The 16,647-nt window shown below is 51.6% G+C and overlaps 3 protein-coding genes across 15 annotated transcripts in view; 2 read left to right on the forward strand and 1 right to left on the reverse strand.

The window, feature by feature from the left end:
- The window catches only part of LOC105076295 (cyclic AMP-dependent transcription factor ATF-7), an 81,685-nt gene extending 74,437 nt beyond the window's left edge, over positions 1–7,248 (forward strand). For 4 of the 8 annotated variants that reach the window (XM_074374737.1, XM_010964398.3, XM_074374740.1 and 1 more), the window contains exon 12: positions 1,951–7,248. In XM_074374737.1, the coding sequence (XP_074230838.1) occupies positions 1,951–2,171 (221 nt within the window). In that variant the 3' untranslated portion in view covers positions 2,172–7,248. The remainder of the gene's footprint in view (positions 1–1,950) is intronic. The other 4 variants (XM_074374741.1, XM_074374739.1, XR_012510583.1 and 1 more) reach the window with 3 other exon arrangements.
- A 154-nt stretch (positions 7,249–7,402) lies between these two features.
- NPFF (neuropeptide FF-amide peptide precursor) lies at positions 7,403–11,084 on the forward strand. Its single transcript, XM_010964394.3, has 3 exons — positions 7,403–10,413; positions 10,647–10,768; positions 10,880–11,084. Exons 1-3 carry the CDS (start codon positions 10,306–10,308, stop codon positions 10,995–10,997), a joined length of 348 nt encoding a protein of 115 aa, XP_010962696.1. The 5' UTR covers positions 7,403–10,305; the 3' UTR covers positions 10,998–11,084.
- Positions 11,085–11,349: 265 nt separating this feature from the next.
- TARBP2 (TARBP2 subunit of RISC loading complex) lies at positions 11,350–16,598 on the reverse strand. Of its 6 annotated transcripts, none has more exons than XM_045523577.2 (9): positions 16,265–16,590; positions 15,549–15,718; positions 14,638–14,740; positions 13,934–14,029; positions 13,291–13,363; positions 12,958–13,075; positions 12,552–12,679; positions 11,901–12,157; positions 11,350–11,790 (listed from the first exon to the last, which is right to left on the reverse strand). In XM_045523577.2, exons 1-9 carry the CDS (start codon positions 16,315–16,317, stop codon positions 11,523–11,525), a joined length of 1,266 nt encoding a protein of 421 aa, XP_045379533.2. In that variant the 5' UTR covers positions 16,318–16,590; the 3' UTR covers positions 11,350–11,522. The 6 variants fall into 6 exon arrangements, with proteins under 6 accessions (XP_045379533.2, XP_010962695.3, XP_045379535.1 ...); XM_010964393.3 differs by having other exon boundaries at positions 11,956–12,157; positions 16,265–16,582; XM_045523579.2 differs by lacking the exon at positions 16,265–16,590 and adding an exon at positions 16,017–16,192.
- Between the last annotated feature and the right edge of the window lie 49 nt (positions 16,599–16,647).

The following is a 16,647-nucleotide window of genomic DNA, read 5'->3' on the forward strand; positions in this document are numbered from 1 at the left end:
AATGCAGGAATGCACGGGCAAAAGTGGGCAGTCCGTTTAGGAGGGTATCATAAGAGCAAGAGATGATGGAACCTTGGACCAGGATGGTGGTGGTGACAGTGATGAGAAGGGATTTAATTCAGGATATATTTTGAAGTTAGAGTGACAAGGTTTGATGATGGCCGGATGGGGCAGTATATGTGAGAACAAGAAGAATCAAAAATTGCACCAAATTTTTTGGGCTGAGCAGTGGCAGGAGTGGAGTTGCCATTGATTGAGATGGGGGTAAGTACAGAAAGGGCATGTATCGGGAGCTCAGATTTGGACAGGCTAAGTTTAAGGAGCCTCTTAAGCTTGTAGGTCAAGCTTAAGAGCTGTCAAGCAGGCAGCTGGTTGTATGGGTCGGCAGTTCAGAGGAAAGTTGAAGGTACCACTTCGGGAGTCAGCAGAACATGGTTAGTTTTTAAAGCCATGAAACTGGATGAAATGTTACTGTCAAAGGAGAGAGCATGGAGTCCCAGGACTGAGCCCTGAGTACTCCAACATTTAGAGGTCAGAGAGATGAGAAGGAACCCACAAGGGCAACTGAGAATGAGCAACCAAGTTGGTGGGAGGAAAACAAACTGAATAGCTGAGTGTGGTGTTCTGTAAGCCAAGATAAGAAAAGCGTTTCAAGTTTAGTGATCAACTATTTCAAATCCTTTTGATGGGCTAAGGAAGACAAGGACTGAGTATGTCATCAGTATGAAGTCTACATACAGTAAGGTTTCTGTTCAGTCTCTACAAGAACTCTGACAGGTAGTCCATCTTTGAAATTACTTGTCTGTTATAGCAAAGATGTATTTCGTTCCTACCGTGTGGTGTAGACATTGTGGTAGGTACCTAACATAAGACAAACGAGACACTGTTCCTGCCTCTGAGAGACTCCTAGGGTTATTAGGACATACACATGTCAACCTGTGGATAAGGTAAGCACAGATATCCCAGAGAGTCCCTGGACTGGGAGCTTCCTGACGTCAGGGAGCCTGTTTATTCTTTATATACTCCAGTGCTTGGCACATGGGCAATGCTCAGTAAATATCTGATGAATAAGTGAATGTATACTCTGAAAGCACAAGCAGTGAAATAGTTAATTTCCTGACTGTAACAAAGAGGGCCTCACAGAGGAGGTAAGGAGACTCAGGCATTTATCAGGAGCCCAAAAATACAACCAATTATTGGAAGTTTGTCCTTATTCTACACATCTCTGTCTAAATAGCCAGCGAGGCTATCTGATGTTTAATAAAACTCCTTGATTGTTGAGCAATGTGGAGTTACCTTTATATGCAGCTCAGACATTTATGTTTAGTAATAAACTGTTATTGTTACTTTAGGTGAAGTGGCATAGCTCAAAAATAAATGTGTTAAATTATTAATTCCCAGCTAGTTGATAGTCAGGAGGGTCTAACAGACCTCTTTGTAGTTTGTTGTATTAACTGAACCTTGGCCAAGGACTGGTCATTCATAATGACATCATTAGATCGTAGCTTGATATTTACCAGGTTTACCTGTGGTGCAAAGGAACATCAAAAACAATAGAATGATTGTATTGTTGTGAGCATTAATCAGAGAGGACAGCTAAAAAGAGACAAACTATTTTTAATCACCTTTAAAGACATGAATAAGAGGAAGAGTGTTCCAGTAGGGGTAATGAACTGCACAAAGACCTAGAAGCCAGGCAGCATAACTAACATGTCAGGGATTTGCTTTACTGGGATAGATAGGTTAATTTTTTCTTAACTTGCTTCCCTTCTCACAGCTTCCCGTTTCCTAGCCCATGTATGGCATAGAAGCCAAGATTCTGGGAAGCCCTAAAAAGATGGGCTTCATTTTCCTTTGGGCTCTTTTGGAATTACGGCAAAAGGTGGTTCTGCCTGTTTCCCTGTTCTGTTTTCTAACCACTTGCTCTCTGCTTTTTGCCCTCCTTCCTAGCAGAAAGCCCCAAGGAAAGCTCAGAGCCAACGGGTTCTCCAGCCCCTGTGATTCAGCACAGCTCAGCAACAGCCCCTAGCAATGGCCTCAGCGTCCGCTCTGCAGCTGAAGCTGTGGCCACCTCAGTCCTCACTCAGATGGCCAGCCAAAGGACAGAACTGAGCATGCCGATACAGTCGCATGTGATCATGACCCCACAGTCCCAGTCTGCGGGCAGATGATGCCTCCCCTGGTGGAGAGGTCCCCAGCCAGAGCTCGCCCGCCCAAGAGCCAAGAGAGATGTCATCTTATCCTCTCCCATCTGCCTTGGACGTGGCAGTGTGGAGCAGAGGGGGGGGAATCATGTGTTGTGAGTAATGGTCAGATATGGGGCTTTTCTCACATCGTCATGTACGTTGACACCTGTACTAGGAGCCTCCCAGCCCCAGAGCCACATAGATCATCCCCCAAGAGGGAAGTTTCTGATGTACCCACAGCCAAAGGCCTTTCCAGATGGTCCGAACAATCATCCCTGCCCATGCACGTGTACCTGTCTCTTTTAACACTAACCCTTGCACTTCTAAGATTCGGGTTTCTCAGTTCCCTCTCTTCCTATTCAGCCGTGGCTGTCACCTTCTTGATCCTTAACAGCATGCCACTTCCTGCTAGGTAGAGGGAGGCTGGAGTTGATCACCGGCTGACCCATCCCCAGCCACCCCACAGACTCAGGACTTTGTCTCCCAGTAGCTGTTTATCTATCCTTTTTTCCCTTCCTGAATTCTAGTTAAAACATTGACTGATGGAGAATGTAAGATTACCTTTGATTTATGAAGTAGCTATTTCCCAGCTCTTCCGTAAACTTTAGCCTTTCTCCCTACCTGCCACCAAAACAAAAACAAAGAAATGAAACCCCAAAAGTTCTAGTCCTTTTTCATCTATTTCCAGAGCTATCTGGGTACCTTGTTTTGTCTCTTGCAATTTCCCAGTCCAATGGTGGGATCTTTTCCACCTACCACTAAGCCTTGGCAACCTCATCTTGTGGCCTTATTAGATATTGCTTGGTAGTGAAAAGGGAAAGAGCCCAGGATCTGACTGGCTGGTTCCCTCCCACTCCCTGCTCCATCCTCCTCCAGCTATCAGCAGGACCGACAGGAACAGTGTAGTTTAAAGCTCGTTCCATCAGGTTACTGGATTGATTCTTTTATGTTTTACAAGAGTTTACTAGCCAAAGCATACATACTCCTTTTGGTCATCTTTCTGCTCCTGCCTCTCCCTCTTCATCCCTCCGTCTGCATTCCGGCCTCTGTCTCTCTTCTATAATTAGTTCAGATGCAGCCCTCTGGAGACTGTCATGTAGGGGACTCTTGAACTCTCTCACTGCCCCCACCCCCAACCTCACATTTCTGCCTTCTTTTCTTAGCTAGGGTCTTATATTCACAAGAGTCCCTCACCCTCTGGATCTACCTTCTCTCTCTTTTGCCAGGCTCTGAGGCTAGCCACTAGATCTCTGGTTCTGTAGCATTTCTTTAGCTCTTTTCTGCTCTCCTTCCCCTAAATGCAATGCTTCTCCATAGTCCAAGCCCCAGGACTCTAAGGCCTCCTAGCCAAGGTCCTGAGTGGGTTTTCTTGAGTATTATGAGGTAGGATGGGGGGAGCAGGGGAAGGGGAGGTGGAGTACAAATGTCAGCAGAAGAGCCCTGCTTGTTGAATGGGTGGGCCTGTTTGGGAAACTGGTGACTATTGCTCTCAGCCATTCTTACTTTGAAAAGTTGGGTTGCAGAGGGAGAATTTCAACCCTCTTGTCCCTCTTTCTTCCCTGTTAAGACTTCTCATCTTCCTTTGGCTCTGAACTATGCAATTTCTATAAAGCCATAGGAAGCAATCCAAAGCCAGAGGCCTGTGGATAGATAGGTCAGCTTTAATAGCACTTCAGTATGAAACCCTTCCAGTTGTCCCAGAGCCACCTTCTGCCATCTGCCCAAGCCAATGATGTCCTTTTCCGTAGCTCTCCTACCTCCGTCTTGTACATACATACAAAGTAACTGCCAGCTTCCTCTCTTATTTTGTCTTCCAAAATAGAGGAATGAGAAAATGTCCTAAGCTACAAGAGTCCCATCTCCTCAGACTGATAAATTGGTGAGCCAGGCAGAGGACATGTTCTACTGTATTTGTTTTTCATTTCCCCTCCTACTTTTCAGAGCTGGTGCTGAACAAGCCACACCTGGTGAAGAGAAAGGAGAGAAAACATAGTTTTCTCATCCTCCCCTACCCAGGACCCAATAGGAACAGCCCCTGAGGTGACTCAGACTAGCAAATGGCATGGCAGATGGTCAGGATGCAGGTTACCACCTCCAGGGACTCCACTTGCCTTTAAAATGTCACAGCCAGAACTTGTGCTCAGGACTTCTCCTTTAGACGGCTGCTCCCTGGGATTTTCTCCCGCCTTAGTTGTATTTCATTTTTTATTATCTTGATTTCCCACTAGTAGCCTTGCCCTAAAGCTTAACTGAGTTTATGACTCCTAAGGAGCCTTCGTAAGACCCTTGACTGTTTTTCTTCCCCCTTCAGTCAACTGTTTTTCAAGTTAAGAATCAGTTTGTCGCTGCACGCAGGCCCTGCCTCACTGTGTGGCCTTGGAGGAAGTTTGAGTCCTGCCATTGTGTCCCTGTGAGAATTGCTAATTTATGTAGAGGGTCTTAGTTTCTTAGTCCCCATGTCTAATTCTCCTGAGTCCTTATTTCATTTTCATCATTGGGAGGTTAGTATCAGGAACCTAAATGAGGGGCACTGTCTGGAACCTCAGTAGTAAAGCATCAGTGAAGTGAGGAAGGAGCAGGACAGGACCCGTTGGCCCTTGGTCTCACCGAGAAAGCAGATCGGTTGCTTACGCTGAAGCCTCTCCTGTAGTCAAGGGGAATTTCATTTACCTTGTTTTTCAGGCAGCTGTGTGGCCACTCTCCCCTGCTCTTCGTCTTCCAGACTCATCTGGACCAGAACCAAACACCATGGAGGGTGTCACTGAGCCCTTCTTAAGGACCATGGCCTTTCTAGGGGCCTGAGGGAAGACACACTCTGAAAGGGGCTGGGAGTGTGGGTGCCTTGGGACTCTTCTGAGTGAACACAGGACTCAGATCTCCCACTTTACTTCAAGAACACAGCTGCTGGAGACCCAAGGCCATAGAGGAAGGGGCCAGAACCAGGTCTTCTGGTCTGCAGACTTTATGCCCCATTGTCTTAAAAGAAAGCTTGCTTGGAGTTGAAAAGTCTGAGAAAGCCTCCCACACTATTAGGAAGGACTAGAAAGACTAGAACCTCCTTTACTTCATCTTTCCCTATTGGTTGTACATCCCAAATCTGGCTTCCTTTGGCCTCTGCTCCCCTCCTTAGCCCTAAGCCCTAGACCATGTACTCTCAGTGCAGTAAAAGAGGAGATGGCCTAACTGAACCTCATTTTGCTGCCTTCCCTGTGCCTGTTCTGTTGTTCTTGGTTTCTTTCCTGATTCACTGCCCTCCAGCACCACCTATCCTGGTAGACAAGGTGCTCAACCATAACCACGCCCCATCTACAGCCCGAACCACCAAGCACACACCAAAACACCCCTTCTCTGGTTTCTGAGACCCCACTGTTCACCCACACTGAGAGGCTCCTTTTAAGGTGCTAGCCCTAAGACAGCTCTTCCCCACAAAGTTCCTTTTTTGTTCATAACTCCCTTCCCAACCCCAAATCGTTATTTTTCATTAATATTGTACATTGTATACACAGGAAGGAAATGTATTCTTTTTTTTTTAATGTCATAACCAGTCTGTTTAGAATCCAGTCCTGCTAGCTATATATCACATATGCCTTTGTTGATATGCTCTTTCTGCTTTCTTTAGACTTTTTTTTGACAGGGGTGGAGGGAAGAGTAGGACAGGTGAGGATCCTAAGGCAGATTAGAGGACCCCCCATCCTACTTCACCCTCCCACAACCCTAATCATCCCCCTCAGAGTATAGAACTCATTTCTCTGTTTCCGTTTGCACACATGCATGTGCACATGGACATAAATCCCCACCACCCCAGGGTGGTGGCCCAGCAGGAATGAGCAGAAGCGGTTGCTGGCCAACATTCCCACCCTCCATACCAGTTCACTTGTCTCTCTTTGGGGTACAGTTCTTCCCCAGAATGAGAAAAGGCTGGGGAGAGTAGGGCAGCTTAAGGCAGCTTATGTCCTTTGTAGATGCAGGTTTGTATTGTAGCTGGTGTGGGTAATTTTATCTTTTTAATGGGAGCTGGTAGCAGAGAGATCTCTCATCAGCATTAACTACTGGTGAGTGATGTTTTAGCTGTAAGAAATGGCTATGAGCACTAGTTTCATTGACTTTCCCTTAGGGCAGTGGTTCTCAGAAGGTGGTCCAGGACCAGCAGGACCATCATCTGGAAACTTGTTACAAATGCACATTCAGGCCCCACTCCAGACATACTGACTCAGAAACTCTGGGATGGGCTCTGACAAGCACTCAGAGTGATTCTAATGCACACTAAAGTTTGAGAACCATTGCCTTAGGGGCAAGCTGGGAAATTCTTACAGGGTGTCAAAGATATTTTAAGTACCATCCTCTGCCTTAGCACTAACATGTATTTTTCCATTTCCTCTAGTCCCTCCCTCTACTCCCATTAAACATCACTCATCTCAAAATCTAGGTTTGTCTTCCTTTTACTTACCCCTAAAACCTGTCCTGCATGGGTCTGGACAGGAGTTGTCCCATATTCCCTTGCAGACTGGTCACACCATGTTCTTTGTGGCAGGAAGGACCAGCTGTCCTGTTCTCCCACCACCACCCACTACACACACCTTTCAGGCAGGGAGATGAGCCTCCAGCCCCAACAGTGGAGGCTACAGCCTCCTGACATAGTATCTGTTAAAAAGAAAGCTGTGTGTATCTATGGTTATATCTCTGTTCATCTGTGTATCCTTGACATGTAGCAACACCTCTCTATCTCATCAAAGAGCTTGACTCTGGGTCTGGGTTTCCCCAGCCCCTAGTAATGGACTTTGACAGGTGGGAGGATGCAGTGCTACAGGCTGTTTTGTTACAGAACTTTCTCCCTCTCCCCTCCACCCACGTCAGCATGATCCCTGTGAGCAGGCTCTCACAGTCTCCCGGGACGGGGCTGAGGCAGAGGCTTCGCTCTATTCTCCCTGACCGTCCCTCCTCCTTCCCCTTGCCACATAGCAGTTACCCCCTCAGCCATGCCTTCTCCCTCTCTCCCTTGCCCTGACATATATTGTGCCTTATTTATGCTGCAAATATAACATTAAACTATCAAGAGAACCACTGTTCTGTCTGATGCTTTAATACTCTGATCTACAAGCCCCACTGACCATTCTCTCTGGAAACTCATTGGGTTTTCATGTCTGAGATCTTCACTCTCCCATTTCTTAGGACAGAAGGAGCTGGCATTCTTATCCCTCCATTTTAATGCAGGGAAGACACAGCCTTGAGAAGGTGGGTGGTTTATATAAATTACATAACACAGCAGAAGGCTCGGGTCTGTGCACTGCCCTGGGCATCACAGGAGCCCTCACTAGAGGACCTGTGTGCTTTGTGTGGATGGCGGTCAGAGGGTATCTGAAGGCAAGTGGCCTTTTACCTTTCAGTGTTATGTCCCCACCCCCCTCCCAACAATGAAAAACTAGTAAGCCCTATCCTCAAGAAGCTCCCAGCACGTCTGGCGAGTGCACACAGATGTAGACAGGAAGAGAAACACTGCATGGTTCCTGAGTTTTATGGCTATGGGGAGGAGGTGGGTCTGGAAATGAGGGGTGGCGTTTATTTAGAAGCAGGTAAGACAGTTCACAAGAAAAACAGGTAGTTCTCAGGAACCGGGGGGAGGTGTAGGGCATTCACTGCTAACTTCCTGCATCTCTGTATTCCTTGATACCCCCCAGTAGGAGAGAGAGCCAGGCTGAAGAACTTGACCAGGAGCTAGCCAGGGGCCTCTGAGGGCTTTCCAGTAGGAGAGAGGTGATTCAGATGCTGTCTGCGGGTGGTACGTGGTACAACTGACACAAATAGGGAGCTCCTCTAGGGGAGTGGGAAAGGCAGTGGTAGTATTCATTGTGCTGTGGTCAGGATCACATGAGAGGCCAGAAGGTGGTAAAAGAAGTTGCTGAAAGCCAAATACCAAAGCCAAGATTGAGAGGATTTGGAGGTGGGGGTGAGACTGAAGGCAAGAAGAAGAATTAACCCATTCCAACTTCTAACAAAAGGAAAGACCAGTCACCTCCATCCTGGACACAAGCAGCAGCTAGACCAGCCCCTTTCTGAATGCAGCCTCAGCTCAGATCCACTTGTAACTGGTGTTTGGAGAAATAACAGAGAGTAAACATTTATTGTGTGCCTGCTCTGTGCTAGGTGGACTAGAAGTTTTGCATTCAACAAGTCATTTACTGTTCACAAAACCTCTCGGTAACAGGAGTAGTTGCTTCATTTTATTGATGATGAACTGAGGTTTAGTTGAGACACTTGCCCAAGGCACAAGGTGAAGTGCAAGAGCTGGGATTAGCAGTCCTGACCCCAGGGCCACTGTGCAGCCCCGCACCCCAGCCTCACACCCTGCTCCTCCGAGCTCCTGTCAGACAAGGATGGACAAGGACCTCAACGTGGTGCAGGATCCATTTCCTGCAGAAGAACCATCTACATGTGGACTTGATACACTCCCTTTTAAGAAGCGTTGAAGCTACAAGATATAATGACGATGGATGCTGGGTTCTGTGCTTGGGACCATCTGAGACAAAGTTTACAGAAAGGTTCACTGTAACTTCAGCTGCATTGATAGAAATGAGTATCTAGACCGTCCAGATCAAAACCTGCTCTAAGCTGCCTACCCAGAGTATTAGCTGGTTTCCAGATGCCTTGCTTTAAAGAAGGGAGGGATGCTTCCCTTTGAACAAAAAAAGACTCTAGAGTGAGAGAATGAAATCTGTCTTCAAACATGTGAAAGGCATGAAAGAGGAGAGATGTTCTGTGAGAGGAGGGCAAACTGGGACCCCTGGTGGAGGCCACAGGGAGGTGAAAGCCAGCTAGGTGCAAGGATGAATCTGTCTGAAGACCATCTCAGGAGGCGGTAAGTTCCCTGGGACTCGGATGTGCGAGGATAATAGCTGACACTGTGATGGCATTTGCGCTGTGTCGGATCCTGTTCTGAGTTCCCTTCAATGTTGCCATGTATTAGGTGAAGAAACTGCAGTTTAGAGAGCTGAGCATCTTGCCCAAGGCTGACTCACAGGCCCGTTGTGTCGTGGTCCCTCCCCACCACAGGCTAGAGAACCATGTTGGTGAGGGTGCTGAGGGAGAGACTCCAGGATCAGAAGGGAAGCTGCACCAGATGACTTTGAAGGAACGCTTCCTGGGAGGCAGTGATTGATTTTTCCTAAGGTGGGATTCTAGGCACCTGTCCCAGTAAGTCAGAGCGAGAGCCAGGCAGAGGCTGGACTGACTAGAAGGAGGTGGACAAAATGCTAGTCCAGCCCCAGTGTCCTGCCCCTGCCTTTCTGGGACTCTGTGGAGTCAGGACTTCTATCCACCCTACCCTTCAAAGAGCTCTGTTCCAGAAGGAAATGGCCAGGCCTGACAGTGCAGAGCCGTGACCACAGGGTGGCAGCAGCGCCTCGGCAGCCGAGGGCGGCCCTGTCGGCTGAAGGGAGGCAGGCCCTTCGCGGCGCTGATGAACGTGGGGTCTGTCTACAAACATTTGAAGCGGTCTTCACTTTCTGGGGGCTCCAAAACCATTTAGTTTCTTTCTGTAGCTCACTTTTTTATCCACAGGCAAATCTCAGAGCAGTGATTCCATTTTTAACCCTCCAAGAGGCAGGTACGCATGGATGTGAATGGGCTGGTTGGCCCTGACTGCAGCCTCGGAGGGGAGGGCCCGGGTTGGGGCTTCCTGACCAACTCTGACCCTGGCTTTTCCCTTTCCTTCCCAGGACATGATGCCTAGCCTGACAGGACTTTATGCTTTCATTCTACAAGTTAGGAAAGAGAGGAGGTGATCGATTAGAGCTCTCCAACCTGTTGAGGGATTGGGAGAACTTGAAGGCCCTCCAGGGCCTGGCTTTGACAAAGCATCTGCAATTAATGCTTCTTCTTGAGCTCTGGAGACAGGATTTATGCATCTAATAAAGTCTGTAACTCCAGGCTTAGGGGCTGGGACCGGAGGCTGAGAGCAGGAAGTCCCGGGGGTGGGGGCAGGAGGATCTCAGGCGGCTCCTAACGGAGCAGTGCATTTCCACTGCCAGCTCTAGATCCCCCCTCAGGCTGCTGTGGGGGGGTGAGGAATAGGGGAGCAGCAGGTATAAGAGGCGGCTGTGGCCACAGGAAGGCAGCTGGCAGTATGGACTTCACGCGGGCAGCAGTGCTGCTGGTGGTACTGCTGTTAGTAACGGACTGGGGCCACGCTGAAGGACCAGGGGGCCCGGATGAAGGACACCAGATCTTCACGGTAAGTGAGCACTGGCCCCCTCTCCCTTGTCACCATAATGCTTTACCTCAGCCTGAGACTTGTACTCTAGGTTGAGATTCTCCATGGTTGCCAGGGTCACTGGGTCCTCACAGCTGAGTAAATGGCTCTTCAGCCTCCTACAACTTGCCCCTGGAAGCCACACCCTTCCCCTTGTGACCTAAATGCCCAAGGCCTTTGCCCATCTTCCTTCCTGGGTGCCTCCCGTACCACAGGAGGAAGATAGTGGAGCCCGCCCATTGCAGGATGCCCAGATCCCTGGGTCACTCTTGCAGTCCCTGCTCCAGGCCATGCAGAGAACCAGCCGGAGTCCAGCCTTCCTGTTTCAACCTCAAAGGTGAGTCTGAGAGGCCACAGGCAAGGCAAGGACCAAAGGGAGAGGAACGGGAGAGGACTAGGGAAGGCGGGGACTGGAAGGACCTACAGCTGAGGATGGATCTCTCCTAAGGTTTGGCAGAAACACCTGGGGCTTCTGGAGCAACAAACGGCTGAGTCCCCGAGCTGTGGAGGGGCTGAGCTCCCCATTCTGGAGCCTGGCTGCCCCGCAGCGCTTTGGGAAGAAGTAACAAACGTCATCCTTTGATTTTTGCATGCAAGGCCCACACTCAAAAGTGCCCGTGTATCCCCTCAAATAAAACTGTCTGGCTTCTGAATCAGTGTGTGGGTCTGTTGTCTGTATGGGACTTAAAAGGGCTGGGAGGGAGTCCCAAGACAAGAGGCACAGCCCCCTCCACCTCTACCAAACCAAACTCTCCAGGAACACAGGTAATGGATCCCAGAAATCAGTGCACCCAACTTCCTGCCACCAGAAAGGCAAACATGGGGGCCTGTGGGGAACAAAGCTGGGAGACACACCAGGTGAAGTGATCTGGTGCTCATTTCCTCTGCTACCAACTACTCAGGGAAACAGAGCAGGGCTTAAGAATCCAAAAAGCAGCACGTTTATTTGGGGCTCTTATTGGAGAGCCGCCTGATTTCATTCCCCTTTGTCATTACCAGTAACATGAGGACAGAACCTGGGCCAGCTGAGGCTCTGTGGTCCCTGGCTCCTGGCCCTGTGCCCTCCTCAGCCTGCAGGCAGGCAGTCTGTGTCAGAGGTAGAGATGGCACCTCCAAGGGGTGCCAGAGCTCGGCAGATGCCTGGGCCGGGGCGGGAAGATCAGGGAGCAAAGAATGTATGTCCATGAGTCCAGCCGGGGCTTTACTTGCTGCCCGCCATGATCTTGAGGTACTGCAGGGCACGGCGCGCAGCCTCGCCACGGGCTGCCTCCCTGGTGGTTGCAGAGCCATGACATACGGTGGCCGGCTGTGTGGACAGCTCCACCAGGCACTGGCAGAGCCCACTCAGGCTCAACTCCTCTGGAGACCAAGAGAGAAGAGAGAAGAGGGAGGCAGTGTTGGGCAGGCAGGCAGTACTAGGAGGGGTACGTCCATGTCATTGTCATGCCCTCCCGAACCATTATACCCACCCGTACTTGCGCTGGTCCAGGCCCCACCATCCCTGAGGCCCCCAACTAGCCATACCAATATCCAGGTAGCTGACATGGAAGGCCTGCTCCTCAGAGAGCTCACTGAGGACACTGCAGCAGGCAGGGCCCAGGGCACCCAAGGAGCCCAGGGAGCAGCTGCGGAGGGACAGGATCTTCTCCCCCACCGAATTTCGCAGAGAATCCCAGGTGCAGCCTGGGCCCCGGTTCCGAAGTCCATCCAGACGGGAGCCCACACCCTGACAAGATGGGGAATGTCTGAGACCCAGGCATTTAACAGACATTGAACATCTAAGGAGAGAAAAGCCCAAATAATGCTTCCTCCCATTTGCCTCCCCTGAGTCAACCCCTGTATGGCCCCCTCAAACTACTAGACTGTGGACCGCATGGCCAGGCAGCCTTCCTCATTACAGTAGCGGAAGCCTACAGGGCCCCTGCCCTCAGCCAGCTCCTGCACAGCACTCATCAGGCAGGCCTACAGCTGAAGCCCAAGGAATCCTGGGTCTGGTAGGAAAATGGGCAGAAGCACGCCTGGGACCAAGAGGCTCACATTTGAGTCAGAGACCTGAGTCCCCAGTCCCCTGCCCTGGCATGAAAGATGGACCATGATGCCTGGCCCACGAAGCCACTCACAATGGAGAAGTGATCGTCATCAGGCTCTGCCTCATTCCCATCCCGGGCATCCAGAGGCACCGTGTGCACTCGAAGCAGCATTTTGGCCGCTGCATTACGCTTTGCCAGCTTTTTGGAAGTGCCACTGCCTGCATGTGGGAAGAGGGTTGCTGGATTATGACACCCAGCAACCCAGTGCTTTCCACCCAGCTCTAACTCGGGCTGATGGTCCCCAAAAGGGATGTCAATCAAAAAGAGGAGTTCAGGACCTGCCATGCACCCGATAACCTAGTTGGTCAGAAGAAGGTGACAGGATAGGGTGCCAGGAAGAAGCCAAGCCAGGGGTCTCAGCCAGGAGAGCAGGGAGAGGCTGGGAGCTGCCTGTGGCTGGGGCTGTAGTTACAAGAACTCCCCTCCACCCAGTTACCAATTTCGATGAAACGCTCCACTCGGCAGGTCATGGTAAACTCTTTGCGGTGGGCTGGCCCAGACTCCTGGGTCACCGTGTACTCAGGCAGCCGCCAGCCTTTCTGCACCACCAGCTCCTTGGAAGGGAGAAACGAGGGTGCGCAAGACTGAGTGAGAGAAGAGTCCTCACAACCTCTCCCCACACTGGGAGCCTCAGGTTCCAGGTCAGAGGAGGAATAAAGGGGGTGGGAAAAGCCCTCAGAACAGGGAAACGGCCCCACATCAGCTTCCCTTATGAACCCTGGTTGAAGCGAAGACAGGCATGCATGGGAAATGAGGTGGGGGGGCACACCTGCAGAGCGCCAACGGGGTTGCATTCAGACTGCTGAGGGGAGACGGGTGGCTGCACCTCCATGGGGGGGCTCCTGAAGGAAAAAGGGCCCAGGGCCAAAACTGAGGGGACTGGTTCCTCCTGCAGCTGCCCATGAGTCCCAAGCCCTGCTCTGGTTTCCCCTACTGCCATCACCCTACTTCCCACCAGGCAGGCAGCTGTCTCTCCAAATATCAAGACCACTTCCTTCCCCCTCCCACCCAAGCAAGCAAGGTCTCCTCTAGGGCCGAGGCCCATTTCAGTTTTCTGGAACACTTGATTATCACCTCGCCAGGACAGTGGGAGGGGCTGTATATCCAGTCCCTGGAAGCACCTGTTGGGACTCAAACACAGGACCATCCTGTGGCCAACTCAGAAGAAACTGGGGCCTGCAAGACCCTTATCATGGTCAAATATCATCCATATGGCTATTTAAAAATGATAAATTACCTCCTGTCCCAAGAGCTTACCAGCTGGTGCAAATTCTTCAAACTCTGTTCCCCAACTATTCCATCCTGTTTACTCTCAGGCTTCCTCATGCCTGACCAGCCTAGGGCCAAGGGCTGGGGGGCCAGGAGTCAGGACCCCTTCCCCCACCCTCAGGCAGTCAGGAGACACAAGATACCTGGTCGGGACAGCAGATGGAACAGGAGTAGCAGCCGCTGCAGCAGTAAAAACCGGCACGTCCTCAGGCAGTGAAGAGTCTAGGGGAGAAAAAGAACTTCCCGAGGGGAAGGGGGCCTTTGATTCACACCCATGTTGGGTAGGGGTGGGGGATAGAAGGTGGGGGGCCCTGGTCCACCTGACCTGCTCATCCCCTGAGAAAATCCCTTCCCACTTGAGCCAAAAGTTCAAGGAAGCTCAACCACCAGCTCTTCCTCCTTAGATCCTTTGCTGCCAAACACTAGATCAAGAAGACTGAGAAAAGGGGGAGGAGGGTCTCTTCCTACCCAAGAACCATGGGAGCAACAAACTCCAACCTCAGTGTGGAAGAAGGAACGACGTCTTGCTGGAGAGAGGAAGTATGTCCGGGGGCAACTCCCTCCAGCTTCAGCCTCCACCCTTCTCCCTCCCAAGGCTCCAACCTGGGCCCCAAACCACAGTCACAACCCCTCACTGGGACTGGTCATTCCCCGCCCCACCCCAGAATCCTTCACAGTAGCAGGAGTGCTGGAAGCATCCTGCTCGGGTCCAGAGGAAGCTCTCAGGAAAAGGTCAAGTCAAAAGTGGTTCAGTGTCACCAGGCCAAGCCTACTGGGCAGAAGGGCTAGTGCAGGGGCCTGGGTTCCTGGCAGAGCCACTAGGATGCCTCGGCTGATCCTCCCTCACCTGCTGTCCTCCAGGGCCGGCTCCAGCATGCTCCCCCCTTTGAGGTGTTTGAGGGCCACCTCAGCTGCCTTGTGCTTGGCTGCCTTCTTGCTGGGGCCCTGACCTGAGAGAGGGGGTGTGGGCAATACTGGAGGTCACTGGAAGGACGGAAGAGAAACCAGCATCCCACAGCCTCTCTCCTCACAGCTGGAGGGAGTCAACGAAGGCCCCTCTCACCAACCTCCCCTGCCCAAGAGTGGAAATATTACACTAACTGCTAGAAGGAAGGGCCCTTATCTTTCCATGAGCTCCCCAAATCAAGCCATGCAGGCAGAACTGCTCCTAGGTCACCCTGTCTGGATGTTCTTTCTCTGCCTTACTTTCCTCTGGGAAGCACTTTCTCTGTTCTCAATAAATACAGATGGCTGGAAAGATAGACAGAATACAGGCTCTACAGTCAAAGCCTGGCTCCGCCACCTACTAGACACGTGACTCTGCACCAGTTACCAAATCTCTCTGAGCCTCAGTTTCCTCATATTCAACATGAGGATACTACCACCTACATCACTGGATTCCACCAAGGTTTAAGATTAAGTGGGAATTAAGTCAAGCACCTGGAACAGAGCCCAGTGCAGCAGGTACTAGGTCCCCCAAATACTTCACTGAGATTCTGGTTTATCTCCTCTTAATTTTCCCTCTAGGATGATGATCTGCCGGATCACTGTGGCTGTCCTACTTGCTCCTCTAACTTTCCAAAGTCCTACCCACCTTCTCACAGACCTGTTCTCCCAATCCAGTCAGTGATTTTCCCCCTGAAATCTCTCCTTCCCTCACTGATCTTGGAGAAAAGGACTGTGAAGAGACTCCAAGTAATAAAGCCAACGGGGCCCTGTGAACGCACACCCCAGCCAGGCTGCCCACGCCTTCCTCACCAGTGCAGCTGGTGTCGCCAACGGTGACCCGGAAGGTGAAATTAGGCTGGTGGGCTTGGCCCTCGGCTTTGAGAAGGTCGTACACGGGCGTCTTCCCTATTCTGGTCCCATACTCCTGCAGAAGGCTGATCGGGGTCTTGCCCGGGTTGGCTGCCAGCATTTGCTCTATACTGGGGGGAGGTGCATAGACCCTCATCACACCTCCCTTCTCTGCACCCACCTGGCCAAGCACTGCCATATCAGACCCAGGCACACTATGGGGGACATAGGGTCCAGGGGACCTCAAGCAGCCATTGGCTGGGTTCAATGTAGAGTAGAGGTGCAGGCTGGGAAAGCAGGGTCCACTGCCCCTGGGCAAGTGGGGAATGCACTGTTCCTCTCTCAGTTAAGATGGGGGATCCTGTACCCCAGTGCAGGTTGGAAGCGCATGTCCCCTGACACAGCGCAGGCCAGGAACCCAGTACCCACCAAATGCACTGAATGTCGGGGGCATAAAGCCCAGTGCCCCAGTGCGGTCTGGGAACCCGGCCAACCCCAAACTATCTAAAGCTGGAGGCAGGGGCCACTGCCGGGGTGCATGCCGGGAACCACGGCCCACTACCCCAGTGCTTGCCGGGAACAACCCTCAGGCCAGGTGCATGCTGGGGCCGCGCCGCTACTCCCTCCGCACCGCGCCACGCTCTGCGCCCTGCAGGGATCAGTACGAGGCGGCTTACCTGGGCAGCCCGCAGCCCGTGGTAGTGCCGGAGCCCTGCTCCTCTTCACTCATTCCCTCCTCCGTCCCCGCGGGCGCCACCGTGACTGCAGCCTCCACGCGCCCCAATACACCGCCGACGAGCTAGGGCCGGGGCCAAGCCCCGAGTCGCGGCCGGTCGGGCCCGCCGCGGGGCATGCTGGGATATGAAGTCCCCCGCCCACCCGACTCCATGGGTCTCCATCAGGAGGGGAGCTATCCGCCCCACAACCCTCCGCGTGGTTCGCCCTGGCAGTCAGCACCGCCTTCTGGGAGGAGCGGACCCCTCCACTGTCGCTTCCCGAGCTGAGGGCGGTTTTTTGTTTTCGTTTTTTTTTTTTTAATATCGCCCCGCCTCCTTCCCTC

The sequence above is a fragment of the Camelus bactrianus genome, chromosome 12 (assembly GCF_048773025.1).
Source record: "Camelus bactrianus isolate YW-2024 breed Bactrian camel chromosome 12, ASM4877302v1, whole genome shotgun sequence".
Classification (NCBI taxonomy): domain Eukaryota; kingdom Metazoa; phylum Chordata; class Mammalia; order Artiodactyla; family Camelidae; genus Camelus; species Camelus bactrianus.